Source organism: Argiope bruennichi, chromosome 7, assembly GCF_947563725.1.
Source record: "Argiope bruennichi chromosome 7, qqArgBrue1.1, whole genome shotgun sequence".
Classification (NCBI taxonomy): domain Eukaryota; kingdom Metazoa; phylum Arthropoda; class Arachnida; order Araneae; family Araneidae; genus Argiope; species Argiope bruennichi.
Genome location: NC_079157.1, coordinates 77,988,114 through 78,002,656, shown reverse-complemented (window position 1 = coordinate 78,002,656; position 14,543 = coordinate 77,988,114). Strand labels below are relative to the sequence as shown.

The window sequence follows — 14,543 nt, the reverse complement described above, 5'->3', positions numbered from 1 at the left end:
ATGTCAATTGTCGACAAACAGCTTATTTCAGCGTCTCGAAAATAACCGACAGTCGCTTTAATCGCAGTAAATATACAGTCGCTTCAGAAACATATTTATAAAACTATACATAACAAATAATGATACATTTTTTTAAAAAAAATTCACAAGAAAATATATACCAAACAATAATAGTTTTTTTTTAATTAAACACGAAGAAGTGTTTCATTTTGAAAAATCTGGTTATAATTATTCACAGGAAAGTACTTTAAAAATAATATGTACCAAACGATAACAGATTTTTTCAAATTAAAAATATTTATCGTTTCACAATTTTTTTTTTTTTTTTATATTTTAAAGAATATAAAATGTTTTTTTTTCATAATTATTAATATATAAATTATTGTATAAAAGGCACTTTTTAACTGAAAGGGGAGCGTCTCCTTCGCGTAAAAGCTAATTTACTTTGGGACTTCACTTCTTTCTGCGTAGCAACAGATAGAATATTCCGGATACGAAAATCAACATAAAGAGCATGATCAAAGTTTGGATCATCTGCCACAGTAACTGCTTATCTGTAAATAAATAATACATCCTTAAAATATAAAAATTCTAAAGTACATCAATCTATTTATGAAATAATTATAAAATATATTATGAAAAAAATTAAATATTTCTTCTTATTGATAATGAATAATATTCGCTACCATTTTTATTTTATAGAATGTTGTAAACTCTGGCTAGTTTTTTAACAATAGTTAAGTTTATACATTTTCGACAAACGTCTCATTTTTATTTACAAGCATGTTTTTTATTCACATCCGAAAAACAAAAACATGTACAACACAGCATAAAAATTTTGATTCATGTCTTACGTTTAACAAAGGTTTTTTTATTTTTTTTATTTGAGGGTTTTGGATGCGTGATCACATCTTGGAGTCAAAACATTCCTTGAATGGCTCAAAATTCGCTCCTTTCCATCAGCGGATTTTGGTATCTTAATGCATATACGCATTTGACCAAATGTTCGAATTCTTTTCAATCAATTAATTCTTACATCGCATTATTTATTTGAAACGAAGATGCTCAACTAATACATGAAACGGAATTGGAAGTATTACTTACTATCTTCTATGAAATATATCGCAGATTTTTACTTTCTCGTGTATAAAAAAAAGTATTGTTATCGTCAAAAAATTTAATCTGAAGACCAAAAAGCCCCCCCCCCTTTTTTTTTTTTTTTGTTATTCTTGTATCTATGAACATTATTATCCAAAAGCGTAACGAAATAAGTGAATGAAATTTGGTAAGAAATCTTGGTACCGATCTCAACATGCAAATATCAAAATTTATCATATTTGGTATCGAAATTTGGATCTAGTCGATGAAAAGAAAGAAGCAAAAACTACTTCTTTGTTCAATTCGTTTCCTATCTTGCGAGACTAAACGAAAACGCATCATATTGTGTATAACTATACAAGAAAGTTTAAGGGAGTAACCTGCCTTTAGTTATTTTACATAATTAATCTTTTATGTGCACATACATAAACGACGAAGGTCTCAATCATTTTCTACACTATAAGTAAAATGAATGTTGCAGATTCGTTTAATAGCGAAGGCATTTATTTGCAGCAACATACATAAAGACACACTTAAAAAGATTGTAAAAAAATTTCTAAAGACTTAATAAGATACAATTGCATTATCCTTTTCTGTTTACACAATAGCGGTGAAATCCAAATCAGAAGTAAAAACAAATTATTGTCAAAACATGATCTTGTCTCAATATAGCGCATGCGAAGTAACAACCAATAGCAGCTTGCAAAGAAGGAAAAAGAAAAAGGGGGGAGGGTTACTTCAGTAAGAGAAAGGAGAAAATGAGTATTGGATACCAATATTTTCTCATTTTTAATTAAAGATATACGATATGGAAATTTTAAACAAAATTTGCTGCATTGATATGTTGTTCGATAAAGACAGAAAAAAAAACTATAGGATGTTCCTAATTTAGAATTTAATATGCGAATAAAATGTGATTTTTATTTCATGAGGTCCACCGAAAACAGTTCTTCTTTCTTGTGCATAAAGCTTACACCATAAAAGTATTTCAATAAAAAAAAAAATTGATATCAAAATTTTTGTAAATTTTATGAATAAGAGTCAGAATTTTTTTTTTTTAATTATGTACGTAAGTCTGTTTCCCCGAGTATATATCAATATATCATATTTTAAACCAACTAAATTCTAGAACTAGATCAACTCAATGACTGGGAAATGACACTTTATTCTACACAACACGCGATATACATGTAACAAAATACAGGCAACACACAGCAGCACACTACAACAAACAGAAGCCCACAAGTAGTAATCGGTAGTAATAACAACTACAGCACATAAAGCTGCCAGACAGAATTCAGCAGAAGGAAGGAATTCATGTAGTTTCACACTACGGCCTCTCCAAACGTCTGCAAATCTCCACTGTCTCCACGCTTTAGTTGTATACAACTGCCGTCTCACTACTACACGACTGGCTACTCCATACACGACACAATGCTGCTTCTGCAATAAACAACAGGACTCGGCACTCAGCTCAATTCGGCAATCGCTTGAGCTCTCCGCTGGACTGATCCAACAGATCACCGTAGACTCTTTACACGATTCCGATTTATTGCAACTTGAGGCCTTTTATAGTTCCCGGCAGGTGCACCAAGAAGGTTCGAGCCCAATCAGGAGTCTCTCAGTTCCCACAGGATGAATCGTTAAAATTCTCGAAGTTTCCAGCAATATCTATTCTGTCACCAAAGTCGCCAAGTTTTTTGCCAAGCTGTAAGATCACTGACACGGCACCCAATCAGCACTCACAGGGCTGATCGTAAAACGGTCTTTCCAGTGATTCAATTAACAGTGCCCGGAAGCAACTTTACAGGTTTGTAACAATATTGAAATTAGATGAATTCAGCATTTTTTTTTTTCTTTCTTTCTTCTTTATTCTATTATGATCCTTCCTAATTGATAAGTGGCTTTTCGATTCTTATTCAAGTGGCTTTAGTAAGATTTAAATACCTTGCGATTCTAGCAGTGATCACAATAATTGAAATCCTGTGCAAATATCACTGTTTGTGCTTCAACAAAATTTATTATCCATGGATGATAAGTTTATGAAAAATCTTTCTTTTTCTCAAACATTTTGATATAAAAAAAAACTTTAAAAAAAAAGTTTTTTTATCAAAATAAACTAAAATATAAAGTTTACCTGATTTTGTTTGAATTCTGTCTTCGCATCTTAATCCTGTGTATCCTTCGTCGCATCTGTATAAAAAAATATCAAAAGTGAATACTTTTTATCGTAAGGAAATGCTTTTGATTTTTTTTTCACAAATTTAATCTCTAATCTTACTTCTGAAATGCTGCAAAAAAACAACCGACTCTATTAGTGGATTTACATAATTTGCATTCTTAGTGAATACCTTATTATGTGGTCTCTCTCTGAATGAATCGTTCAAATTTGATTCACATTTCAACGTATTTTTAATGTGTTAATTATTTATTTTAAGCTAATTCTTATTTTTATTAACTTTGTGAAAATGTGATCATTATTTTAACTAACAGCCTTTGGCAACCAGTTGGTTGTCCAGATACAGTATTTACTAAAACTTTCAATTAAAGATTGTAATTAGTTTGTTCTTAATGGTTTAAAGAATAAAATACTTTTGAACTTCAAATTTTGATAGACATGCGTTCTATTACTGTTTTATCGTACTTTTTAAAATCCTAACGCCGTTCTGTTCACTGTAATTTGCAATTTACTTTTATATTTTTCTTTATTCGTTCATTTAAATATATCTCAAGAAAGAGAAGCAGTGTTTATAAATGGATACATTGTAAAATCTTTTCATTATTGCTGGATTCTGAACTAAAATCAATATTGAAAATACAAAATTAAAAAAAATATATTTATAAAAAGCACGTATTAGATTGAAAATTACTCACTGAAGTAATAATATTATACTACTAATACTCTCTAGTTTTCAATAACAGATCATACAATTATTTGAGGAAACAATGAAAACAGTTGGAGTTTAATAAAAATGCTAGGAATAAAAATATACTAAAAATATATTTTTAAAAAAATTGATTTTTTTAAATTCCCACATTTCAAAATGTAAGTGTTCCAAATATGATAACTTTAGATTCAACGGTTTGGCTGCAGAATTCCATCGCACACACGTGCGCGCATACACGCACACACACACGTGCACACACACACACACACACGTGCACACACACACACACACACAGAGAGAGAGAGAGAGAGAGAGAGAGAGAGACGTCCTCCTTTATTAATAGTACTGTACTTTTCTATTAATAGCGATGGCTCCGTAAAGTCTGGCATAAACGTTTTCTGAACAATATTATTGAAGTAGACATTCGGTATTTATAAATACTCTAATAACTAAATGAACGTAATGAAACATATAAGAATCTGACCAATTATACATGATAAAGTGTTAATATTATCCTAATATATCATAGAATATTATTTTTTTACCAATTTATTTACTTGACAAATAGCAAAATAAAATATTTTAATCGAACTCCTTGTGGCTCCTTCTCAGCTTAGCGGACATAGGCAGCTGACTAGTTGGAAATACTCTACTCATTAATTAGATCTTTTAACCCTAGATTAGGGTTTATACAAAAACCGACTTTTGAAAAACCGGTTTTCGAATTCCATATTTCCTAAAAAACCGGTTTTAGCCGGTTTTCGAATTTTTTGGGGAAAAAAAATAGAATAGGGAAAAATATTTTTTCTAAGTTATATAAAATAACAAAAAACGAAATCAATATCAAATTTAATAAAATTAAATATTACATATACATATTACTTACACAAAATAACAAAAATTTTGAATAATATTTATATTGTTTTCACTAATTTTAATTTCTTCTAGAAAATAGGATTTTAAAAAACATAAAATATCGACTGAACGGTGGCTAAGTTTTAAAGCTAAGTCTAATTTTGGATACAATATTGCCTGAAATTGAAAATACTCGTTCACTAACTACTGAGCTTGGTTTTATAGTTTTCATGGCATCAAATAACAAATCTAAGATTTTTGTTCTTTTATTCGTTGCCTCAAATAATGAAAATTCAGCTTTCAGTGTCTTTGGATTTGCAAGTTTTTCTTCAGGGTCTTCAAGAAATTTATGAATTGATTTTTCCATGGCTTCTTTTAAAAAAGCATTACTTTGACGAGTAGTTTCTTCGATTTGCTCTTCATCAGAATTGGTTTCTACATAAGAATTTGGAAATATTCTAGACAATATCTTTCCAGATAACTTAATAATTTCGGTTTTTGAAACTGAAGAAGTACACTAGATGTCTTCCCTGAACTAAAAGTGTGCGAATACAGCAAAAGAATCGCTAATTCTATTTTCTTGAATTCATTCTTCTAAAGCATATAATAATTTCTAACTTATTTCAGTGTTCAAATTTTTTAGTTCATTTAACAGAAATTCAAATATACCTACACTTGTTAATAAATTCGCGTTTCGTCGCCTTAAGGCCCCAGCTGCTAGACAAATCGGTCCCAACGGATATATATTTTCCATTTTTATTTTTTTATTTATTATTATTATTATTATTTTGAAGAAGGAATATCTAGCAGTTCCGGAAAACCGGTTTTCTTACTTTAAAAAACGGTTTTCGAATGTGGCAAATTTGCTTAAAAAAAACGGTTTTTTAAAACCGTGTTTGAAAAACCGTCAAACCCTACCCTAGATAATTAAATATATGTTTTAGACTACCGTATCCAGACAGTTTTGATAATTCGAGATGGTCACTTTTCTCACCGAGATTTACCGAAATCGTCATCTAATAAACGAATATTTGGTGATAATATGTTGAAGTTCACGTTAAAATCATAATTGGTCATTGTCTGTTTTTTAGTTTTTCCTGTATTTTATTGCAATCATATTTATTTTCTCGTTAAAAAAATAAATTCGAGATCAAGTCAAAAAAGCACAGAATTGCAACTACATAAGGCTATTACTGCAACTAGACTATTTTGGCGAGGATATTTTTAACATCTATCAAGAATGCAGACGATAATTTAAAAAAAAATTGTTTTTAATTGAAATATTATAAAACTAAAGTTACGATGATTTGATTAAAATAGAAAAAAGGCAAAAAAAAAAAAAAAAAAAAAACTGGCTTTTTAATTCGTAAATAATTAGTTAAATGATAAATTATAAAGTTACCCCGATTTAAGTCAAGTTATATAAGGTTAAAAGATAATGATGATTAAAATTTATTTACTAAAAAGCGTTTAAGAATCCTGAACTTCATAACTTAAAAACAGTTATAAAATAGAAAAATCAAATTTCTCTGATTTTTTTAATTAAATATATCAATGTAAAAGATAAATAATAATGAAATTCTTAATAGTAGCCATACTATTTTTATCAGATAAAATTTTAATATTTTGCAACTTTGTTAATAGTTTTTGAATTAATTTCAATGAAATTCTGATTTTACATGTGAGATATCTTCTGATAGTGGTTTTAAGAAATAAATACTTTATAAGGCCCCATAATTATAGCTATGTCTTTTAAAGAATAAAAAGAAGAAAACAATTGCTAAAAAATGTAAAAGACATGTGGTGTGCTAATGTAACAAAATTAGAAAATATCTACTTTCTTTTTCGAAAATTTACTGTTACAGCATGATATTTGCAACCATTGCAGACAATTGTTATTTTTCTATACGTACAACATTCTTTCTATATCTTACCTGCATCTAAAAATTTTCGCGAGTACTTCGCATTTTCCATGCATGCAAGCATCATCATTGCATATGTCTAAAGAAAGAAGAAACAAATAATTTTTCCAAGACATTAACATTTACATATATGTTTTATTTAGTAGTTCAATATTTCGAAACGAACTGCTCCGGAAAATTATTCAAAAGTCTGTCTGTGAGTTGTTCGGAAAAAATAAATAAATAAACAGTTGAACAGATTTAATAACAAATGAAGACGCTTTATTCTGCGCAAAAATACGAAAACAAAGATAACAAAACACAGTCTAAGACTACATTAAACAGCATTTGCAATAAATAGCAGCAAATGTGTAATAAAAAAGAATCTGCAACAGCAAATGGCGCTGAAAGAATCCGCAGGTGGGAGACTTCGCACAACTACTCAAAACGTTTGACTAGTCTGTTACTCTTAACTAGGGCAGGACACTTTCTTATTGAAACTCGTTTATTTATTTTTGATAGATATTTTTTTATTCCTTATTTTTCTCCAACAATGGACTTTTGTATTAAAAGCTCATAAAATAATTTAATTGGTTAATATGTTTGATGCTAAAATTAGGTAATAATTCAATAAATAACTTTTCACTCCCAATTGCTTTACTTTTCACATTTTAAAGTTAACTCGCTTGTAAATTAGACACAAAAAAGCTTAACCTTTTTTTAAAACCTTAGGCTTAATAAGTTTTTTAACTCATACCTGAGGCAAGCATATTTTTTGAGAATCACAACACTATGCAATTAAAACATTATGTAATCTATATTGTTGAAAATTAAAGATACTACTCTAGTTTGTAAGTTCTTGTACTTCGCAAAGTTTCTGGAAGTAAAAAAAGATTTCTTTAAAATTTCATTGCATATATCGAAAGCATTTGAGATACTGTCGGTTTAATTTTTCTGTTTACATTGTAATCCTTTGTGGTAATATATTTTCATTTTCCATTAAAATACTATAATATCTAAACTAGAAATCAAAAATTCTTGAAAATTTGAATAATTACAGAAAATGACAGTCATAGAAATTTTGTATAATTTCTCCACAGAATTTAAATTTGTTTAGCTTAATTATCCCAGCTTAAGCTCAGGAAACTTAAAATCATCCATTTAATTTTTTGTAGTAATGTACCCTTTCTAATTCCTCAAGTTAGCTGCTCAAGTAATTTGTAGAATTCTTTTCTTATTTTTTTGTAATGGAAGATGATTCAAGATTAAATTTTAATCATGAAGCAATGAAAACGGTACGGATTTCATAGCTGTTACTGAAAATGATTTAAAAAAATAATTAAAATTTAGCGGGAAAGATTCCAAGCAAAATCATATAACTGAAAAGAATTTTTTAAATTTTAAAATGGAATGCAACTTTTCGGAAGTAATCAAATCCCAAATTACCGCTTCATTGTTAATTAATATGTTAATTAAAATTTTTAAAAATTGCTTCTAGGTGCACATTTCCATTCTTTGATATATAAGTATGCGAAAATGCAGTAGCTCTAAATCAATCAATCAAACACGCACACACAGTTTCCTTTATTATTGCATTATTAGCAAATGATCACAGTTTATAGAATTCTGGGTAATTTATTAGAATATCAGTTTTGTTTCAAAATTTTATCATATTACCGGTGAGAGAATAAGTAAACAAATTTGCAATAAATATTTTTATTCAATTTGATTTTTAAGAAAAGTTGGCTTTAGTTTCCTATTTTGATCTGGTAACCCTGAGAGAGTCCAAAAGGTAATTCCAGCAGTGTATTTTCCAGACTCTGATCAGTTTGAAACATGAGGATTCATCAAAATCACGAGGTCGAATTTTTCGACGATTATAGTATTTTCTCTTTGTATATTTCCCATAGAAAAGTAAAAATGTGGATCTTATATGAGGTATTTTTAACTGTTCTTAATAATATTTTACATAGCTTTCTTAATTTACTGTCATTTGATTTATTTTCAGCTATAAAACTGAAGTAAATATAATAATAATAACGAATAAATATGCAAAATAATATAATATTTACATTATCAATAGTATTAAGAAACGTTAATTTGAAAAAAAATTATAGCAATGAAAATCATTGATAGATTATTACTACCTGCTCTGTTTGGTTGTACAATTTTGGGCACAAAACTCTCCGAGTTGTGAAAACGGTAAATTTTTTCATAAGGCACATTTGTTGGTGGAGCTAATTTTTCGCTTAATCCATTCTTAAATATGATTCCTGAGCATAAGATTAATATTAGAAAGAAATATCCTATATTGTTTGCAAATTTAGAAAGCATCTTTTTACGCAAATTGACACATCTAATGATACAAAAATCTATATCTTTTAATGAAAATAAATTTATCAATAAAGACGTTGCTAATATCTACTACTTATCATCAACGGTTGCTTGTGAGAGAACTTTTTTTCTTTTTCTTCTCTTTGATTTTCAGATCGTAAATATATCGTTTGGTTTTATTTTTCCTCCTGTAACTGTAAAACTTCCGTTTTTAAACTGCTACTTCGTTAATTTTTATCGTTATGTTTAATCAGTTAAAATATCCGAATACAATTCGTTATTCAGATATTAACTATTGCATATTATAAAATCAAAATTATCAGTTGCCTTGTAAATATGTGAATACTTTTTGTTTATATAAGAATCATTGCCTTGTTAAAATTCGATGAACCTTGTTTTTTTTTTTTTAATTCACAATAATGAACTATTACTAATCTCTATTTCTTATTATTAACGAGTAGCTACCAAAATATCTTTTGTTTTTCATAACGATTTTAAATTTATGGAAAATCTTGTAAAGATACATCTTATTCATCATTGCTAAGTTCCAATTTTATTTTGAATTTTCTCGTAAAATTTTAAATATCTGTACAATTGATCCAAAAAATATTCAGATTCTATTGGTTATTCAGATGCCAACTATTACACATGAAAATAAGAAATGATTTGTCACCATAGAAAAGCTAATTTCTGTTTATATTATCTTAATTCCATAATTTTGTTTCAAAATTACGGAATTAAGATCCAATTAAAGTTATACAGGAAAAAAAAACCAAGGAATTATTTTTAATGCACTAATATTTTAAATTTCAACTAAAAAAAAAAATTCAACTTCTTTACGGCGAAAATTGATCGAGTTATCAAGTTTTAACCCATTAACCGCTGGTGTTGCGTTGACGCAACGGTCAATATAAATAAATATAAAAAAATAACGATTAAGCAAATTTTTTAATAAATTACAGTTTTATGTTAAAAAATAGCACTACTAATAAATCAGGGAAAAAATTGACTTAAATAAATTATTTTACACCTAATAATCGATGTTTTCCTTTAAGCATTTTTTTTTTTTTTGTTCAAATTTCCAAACTCATTTTTTTTTAGAAAAAATAAAAATTAAAAACAAATTGGGGTTTGGCTGTGAAATACATTAGCCAAGGTCACTCTTTGTCAATACATTCCACAAATTAGGTGTTTTTGTGGGGGAGGAGGGGAAAGTAAAAACAGATGTTGCGTTCGCGCAACGTCAGCGGAAAGGGGGTAGACTGTTATCCTTCTTGCAAGATTTCATTTCAGTACTGTGCGTCTTATTGGTAGCAACTTTTTTATCCTCTGTGGTTTAAAATGCGTAGAACAAGATATCTTACGTTAGAAGCAGCTTTGGAAAAAAAATTTCGAACAAAATTCCGATGACGAAGATGCAGATGAGACCGATATTGTTGTCGTACCTCGAGAAAAAGCAGATGCTAGTGATGAAGAAAAAGGTAATGAAAATATTTTAAATAACGATAATGAAGTTTTACCTAGAGATACTGCAGGGGAAGTTGAAGTTCATGTAAAGAAGAAGTTAAATCCTCCCAAAAATTCTGCTAAAAAAAAAAAAAAAAAAAAAAAAAAAAACGGAAAAAGGAAGAATTACGATGGACAAGAAAGGAACCAATTGATAGGCCTCAACTAAAAAATGAAGAAAAAGCTTCAATTGATCGTATCAAACAAATCATAGAAGCTAAAACTAGTGCAGATATTTTTAATATGAAGAAAACAAAATGATACTTTTTCGGTGGAACGACAACTCTGTTGTGACAATAGGATCAACGTTTGGAAAAATTGAACCACTAAAAAATGTTTTTCGATACTCTAAAAATCAGAAGAAGAAAATATTAGTAGCCCAACTACACTGCATTGAGCAGTATAATCAGAAAATAGGTGGTGTAGATTTGTGTGACAATTTTGATTCCAATTACAGAATTAGGTTCCGTGGCAAAAGATGGTGGTGGCCGATATTTTCAAATTTCATCGATGTTGCACTAACAAATGCTTGGAGAATATTAATATTTTCTGAAGAAGGAAGTAAAAAGTCACTGTTTGATTTTAGAAGAGAGGTTGTGCTTCGTCTGTTACAGACGCCCTTGGATAGTGAGATAAATAAGAAAAGATCAGCTATAGGACGTCCGAGCAAATTCAGCCGTACAAAACCAATATCCGAAGGACATTTTATTGTTAATTCTATAGGCAGTAGAAGACTACGTTACAAGTATTGCCACAGCCAAACTATTTATCGCTGCAATGTTTGTGAAGTTGCTTTACTTATCATGCTTGAAGCATATCATACTTGAAATTTATATCACCTTATTCTTACATAATATGCTTGTCAATTACATTTATTTGTTAGTTTTTAATAAATTAAATTTTCAAAGAAGTGTTTTGACTATTTTACACCCTTTAATAAGCTCACAAAAATTTCTAGTATTTAAAACGTGAAGAAAATGCGGCGTAGTGCTCGGTGATAACGATCAACATTCGTACTTCTTTTCCGCTGACGTTGCGCAAACGCAACACCCTATATTTTTAAAGGTAAATGCAATTTCCTTATTTTTACATTAAATTACTATTATAAGTGGTCAAAATAATAACTTGTATTGTTTGCATCGAAAACAATTAATGATTTCGAGTTTTGGCGTTTAATGGGTTAACTTAAATTACTTTTTAAGCTACTTTAAAAATTATAATTGTTCTCAGGCCAATCAATTGGGATTCAGGAAACGTCGTGTGTTGATTGGTGGATCATTCTCAAAAAGTTCTAAAATGGTCTCAAATTATGTAAATTAATGATATTCAAATTTTAAAACTCGATCAATGTCGCAGCTGCGTCGAAAAGTGTGTATCTTTAATGTTATTGAGTAAAGAATATTTTAATAAATATGGCTATTAGGACTGAAAAACTAAAGTAAAATTTCAATTCCATACTTTTTTTTTTCATTTATTGACAATAAAAAAATATTTTTATAATTATTTGAAACAATTTTCTAGTTAAAAGAATTTGTCTTTCTGTAAAGTTCAGAATTTAGCAATCACACCACAATTAGAAGGAACATCTTTTATAACATCGCTATATTTAAATGAGAACAATTAATATTTAATATAAACTTTCCATATTAATACAAATCGAATGTCTTTGTTCATTTCAAAGTATAGATGGCATTTGAAACTTTTAATGAATGATAAATGAAATATCCATTTTTATTATATGCTTTTATTTATTTATTCGTATTTGTAAAGATGTAATTTTATAATCAATTTTCCTAAATGTATTAGAATTCTAAAATCATACAAAGTTGTGTGTTCCCGATGATACAATTTTTAAATATTTTCAGTTTAATTGTTTCATTTTAATTAAATTTTGATTTCATAAAAGTAGCGACATCTGGCAGCGAATTTTAGAAAAATTGATTTTTTGGCTTCTTAATATTTATAAAATTGTAATTTAGAATATGTATTAAAGACTTTAAAAAAATAATAAATACAAAAACTAAGCATTTAGTAGTATAATAATAAAAAAAAGTAACAAAAAATGTGAAAATTCAAAAAGAAAAAGGCACTGAATAAATTATGCGACGAAGAATATCCCGATAGTAAACTATTGAACATGTATTAAAATTTTTAAAAAATTAATATTAAAATTCCAATTTGCTTAGAGTATTTTGAGTACTCACATTTTTACAATTTTTTTAGCATCCATATTTTGGGCATTTAAAAAAAATCTGCTTTTTATTATACTAATAATTGTTCCTTAAAAAGAAAACTTCTTATTTATTATTATTTCATCATATATTTAGACATGATCAATCAATAACAAAAAATTCTTTGTTTTCGTGTCAGTGCTACTGTAGAGAAAGATGATCCACTTCCATCACCTAACCAAGACCACCAAAAGTACGTTCGCGTTAACCATACCTCAGCATGTAAATTATCATTGATGGAATTGCGTCATTGTGCCATTAATTGGATCTTTTTTAAAGTTGGAAATCCGAATTTAAACAGGTCTGTGAATGTTTTCTTTATATTTATCAGTTTTTATTGCTTTTGAAGATAATTTTATTAATTATAATTTAATTGATTAATATTTTGTCAGTCAAAATGAAAGTTGGATTTCAAAGCTTTACTGTGCAACATTTCGTTGATGTATTTATTGTCACGTACAAATGTTTTAGATTTTTAAAAAATTTCCCCGATGTAAATGAATTATGTTATTTCCAACTGAACAAATGAAGAATACACCGTCATTAATGCCCCAGAACCGATTACATCCAGTGGAAGCTCATGATAAATTTGGAAAATATTTTGAAAATTGACATCCCCCCCCCAGCTATTTAAAAGTGTTTGCCTTTCTTTTGTTGTGGAACACACTTTGGATGTTTACAGAATTTTGAGGAGATTCCTAAGTGGTGGCCTAGTCCTTGTTAGGTGTAGGGGAAGATGAGGATGAAGATCAAAGATTGACTATTGGGGGCCAACAACCATGAAGAGGATACAGTTTAGTGATTTCACCAGCAATATGAATTGGATTATGATGAAGACGCAAATTCTGTCGCTACTGCTTCGCTCAGTGGCGTCGAGGTGTTTGGCTGTACACAAGAAGAACCACTAGCTCATGATTATAGGCATTCTAAACTTCCCACGAGAGAAAAAGTTCAGGAGGGTTGTAAGTAAGGAATCCTTTTAGCATGTTTGCACAGTCAACAAAGAATAAATTTAAATCCTTAACGTGGTGGTTATCCTGAAGCAATTTGACTAACCCATATTCTCAAATTAGATGAGAGATTTTCTACTATTAGTTGAAAATATCGCCACAAGAGAGAATCAAAGTAGCGAACTTTTTGTTGCACTGCCAACATTACTCGGGAAAACAGAACTCCCAAGATCTTTGGAAGACCAAGCTGTAGGTGATGCATCACTTTAATGTGCCAGCTGGTGTCCTCTTGGTGTCAAATTCTTGGCCAAAACACCACATTCCAGTATCTTCAAAACCAGCTTATTTCCTTGTGACTTTTTCTTTAGATGTAGAATTTGCTTAAGGGGCAATGATTTGAAAATTCCGAAGAAATGCAGATCAGAAAAAGCAGGTGCATCTTTTTTATGAATGATGTCAAAATTATATAGTTGCATAATTCATACTAGTTACAATGAAACAAATAAATCTGTAATTAAATCTATCTGTATTTGTTCTTCCTGAATAAGATAAATTCCAGAATTTTTTTTAACATAGCAGCAGTGTTTGCAATACATACTTCAAGAGGTAATATAATATTCATTATTGCAGACTGTTAATGTGCATTATCCCCCCCCCCCAAGTCTGTAACGCAAATGTAATTCTACCCAAGCTTTTCTATAGATGTCTTTATTAATACTAAAGATAAATTTTTTTGGCTTTATTCTAGAACAAGCAGTTGCATTGTCATGTTTTCTAATA

The 14,543-nt window shown here is 28.9% G+C and overlaps 1 protein-coding gene across 1 annotated transcript; it reads right to left on the bottom strand.

Moving 5' to 3' along the window:
* Positions 1-319: 319 nt before the first annotated feature.
* On the bottom strand, positions 320-9,076 carry LOC129975440 (proepiregulin-like). The gene is made up of 4 exons (XM_056088502.1): positions 8,890-9,076; positions 6,776-6,842; positions 3,236-3,291; positions 320-554 (listed from the first exon to the last, which is right to left on the bottom strand). Exons 1-4 carry the CDS (start codon positions 9,074-9,076, stop codon positions 454-456), a joined length of 411 nt encoding a protein of 136 aa, XP_055944477.1. The 3' UTR covers positions 320-453.
* Positions 9,077-14,543: the final 5,467 nt, after the last annotated feature.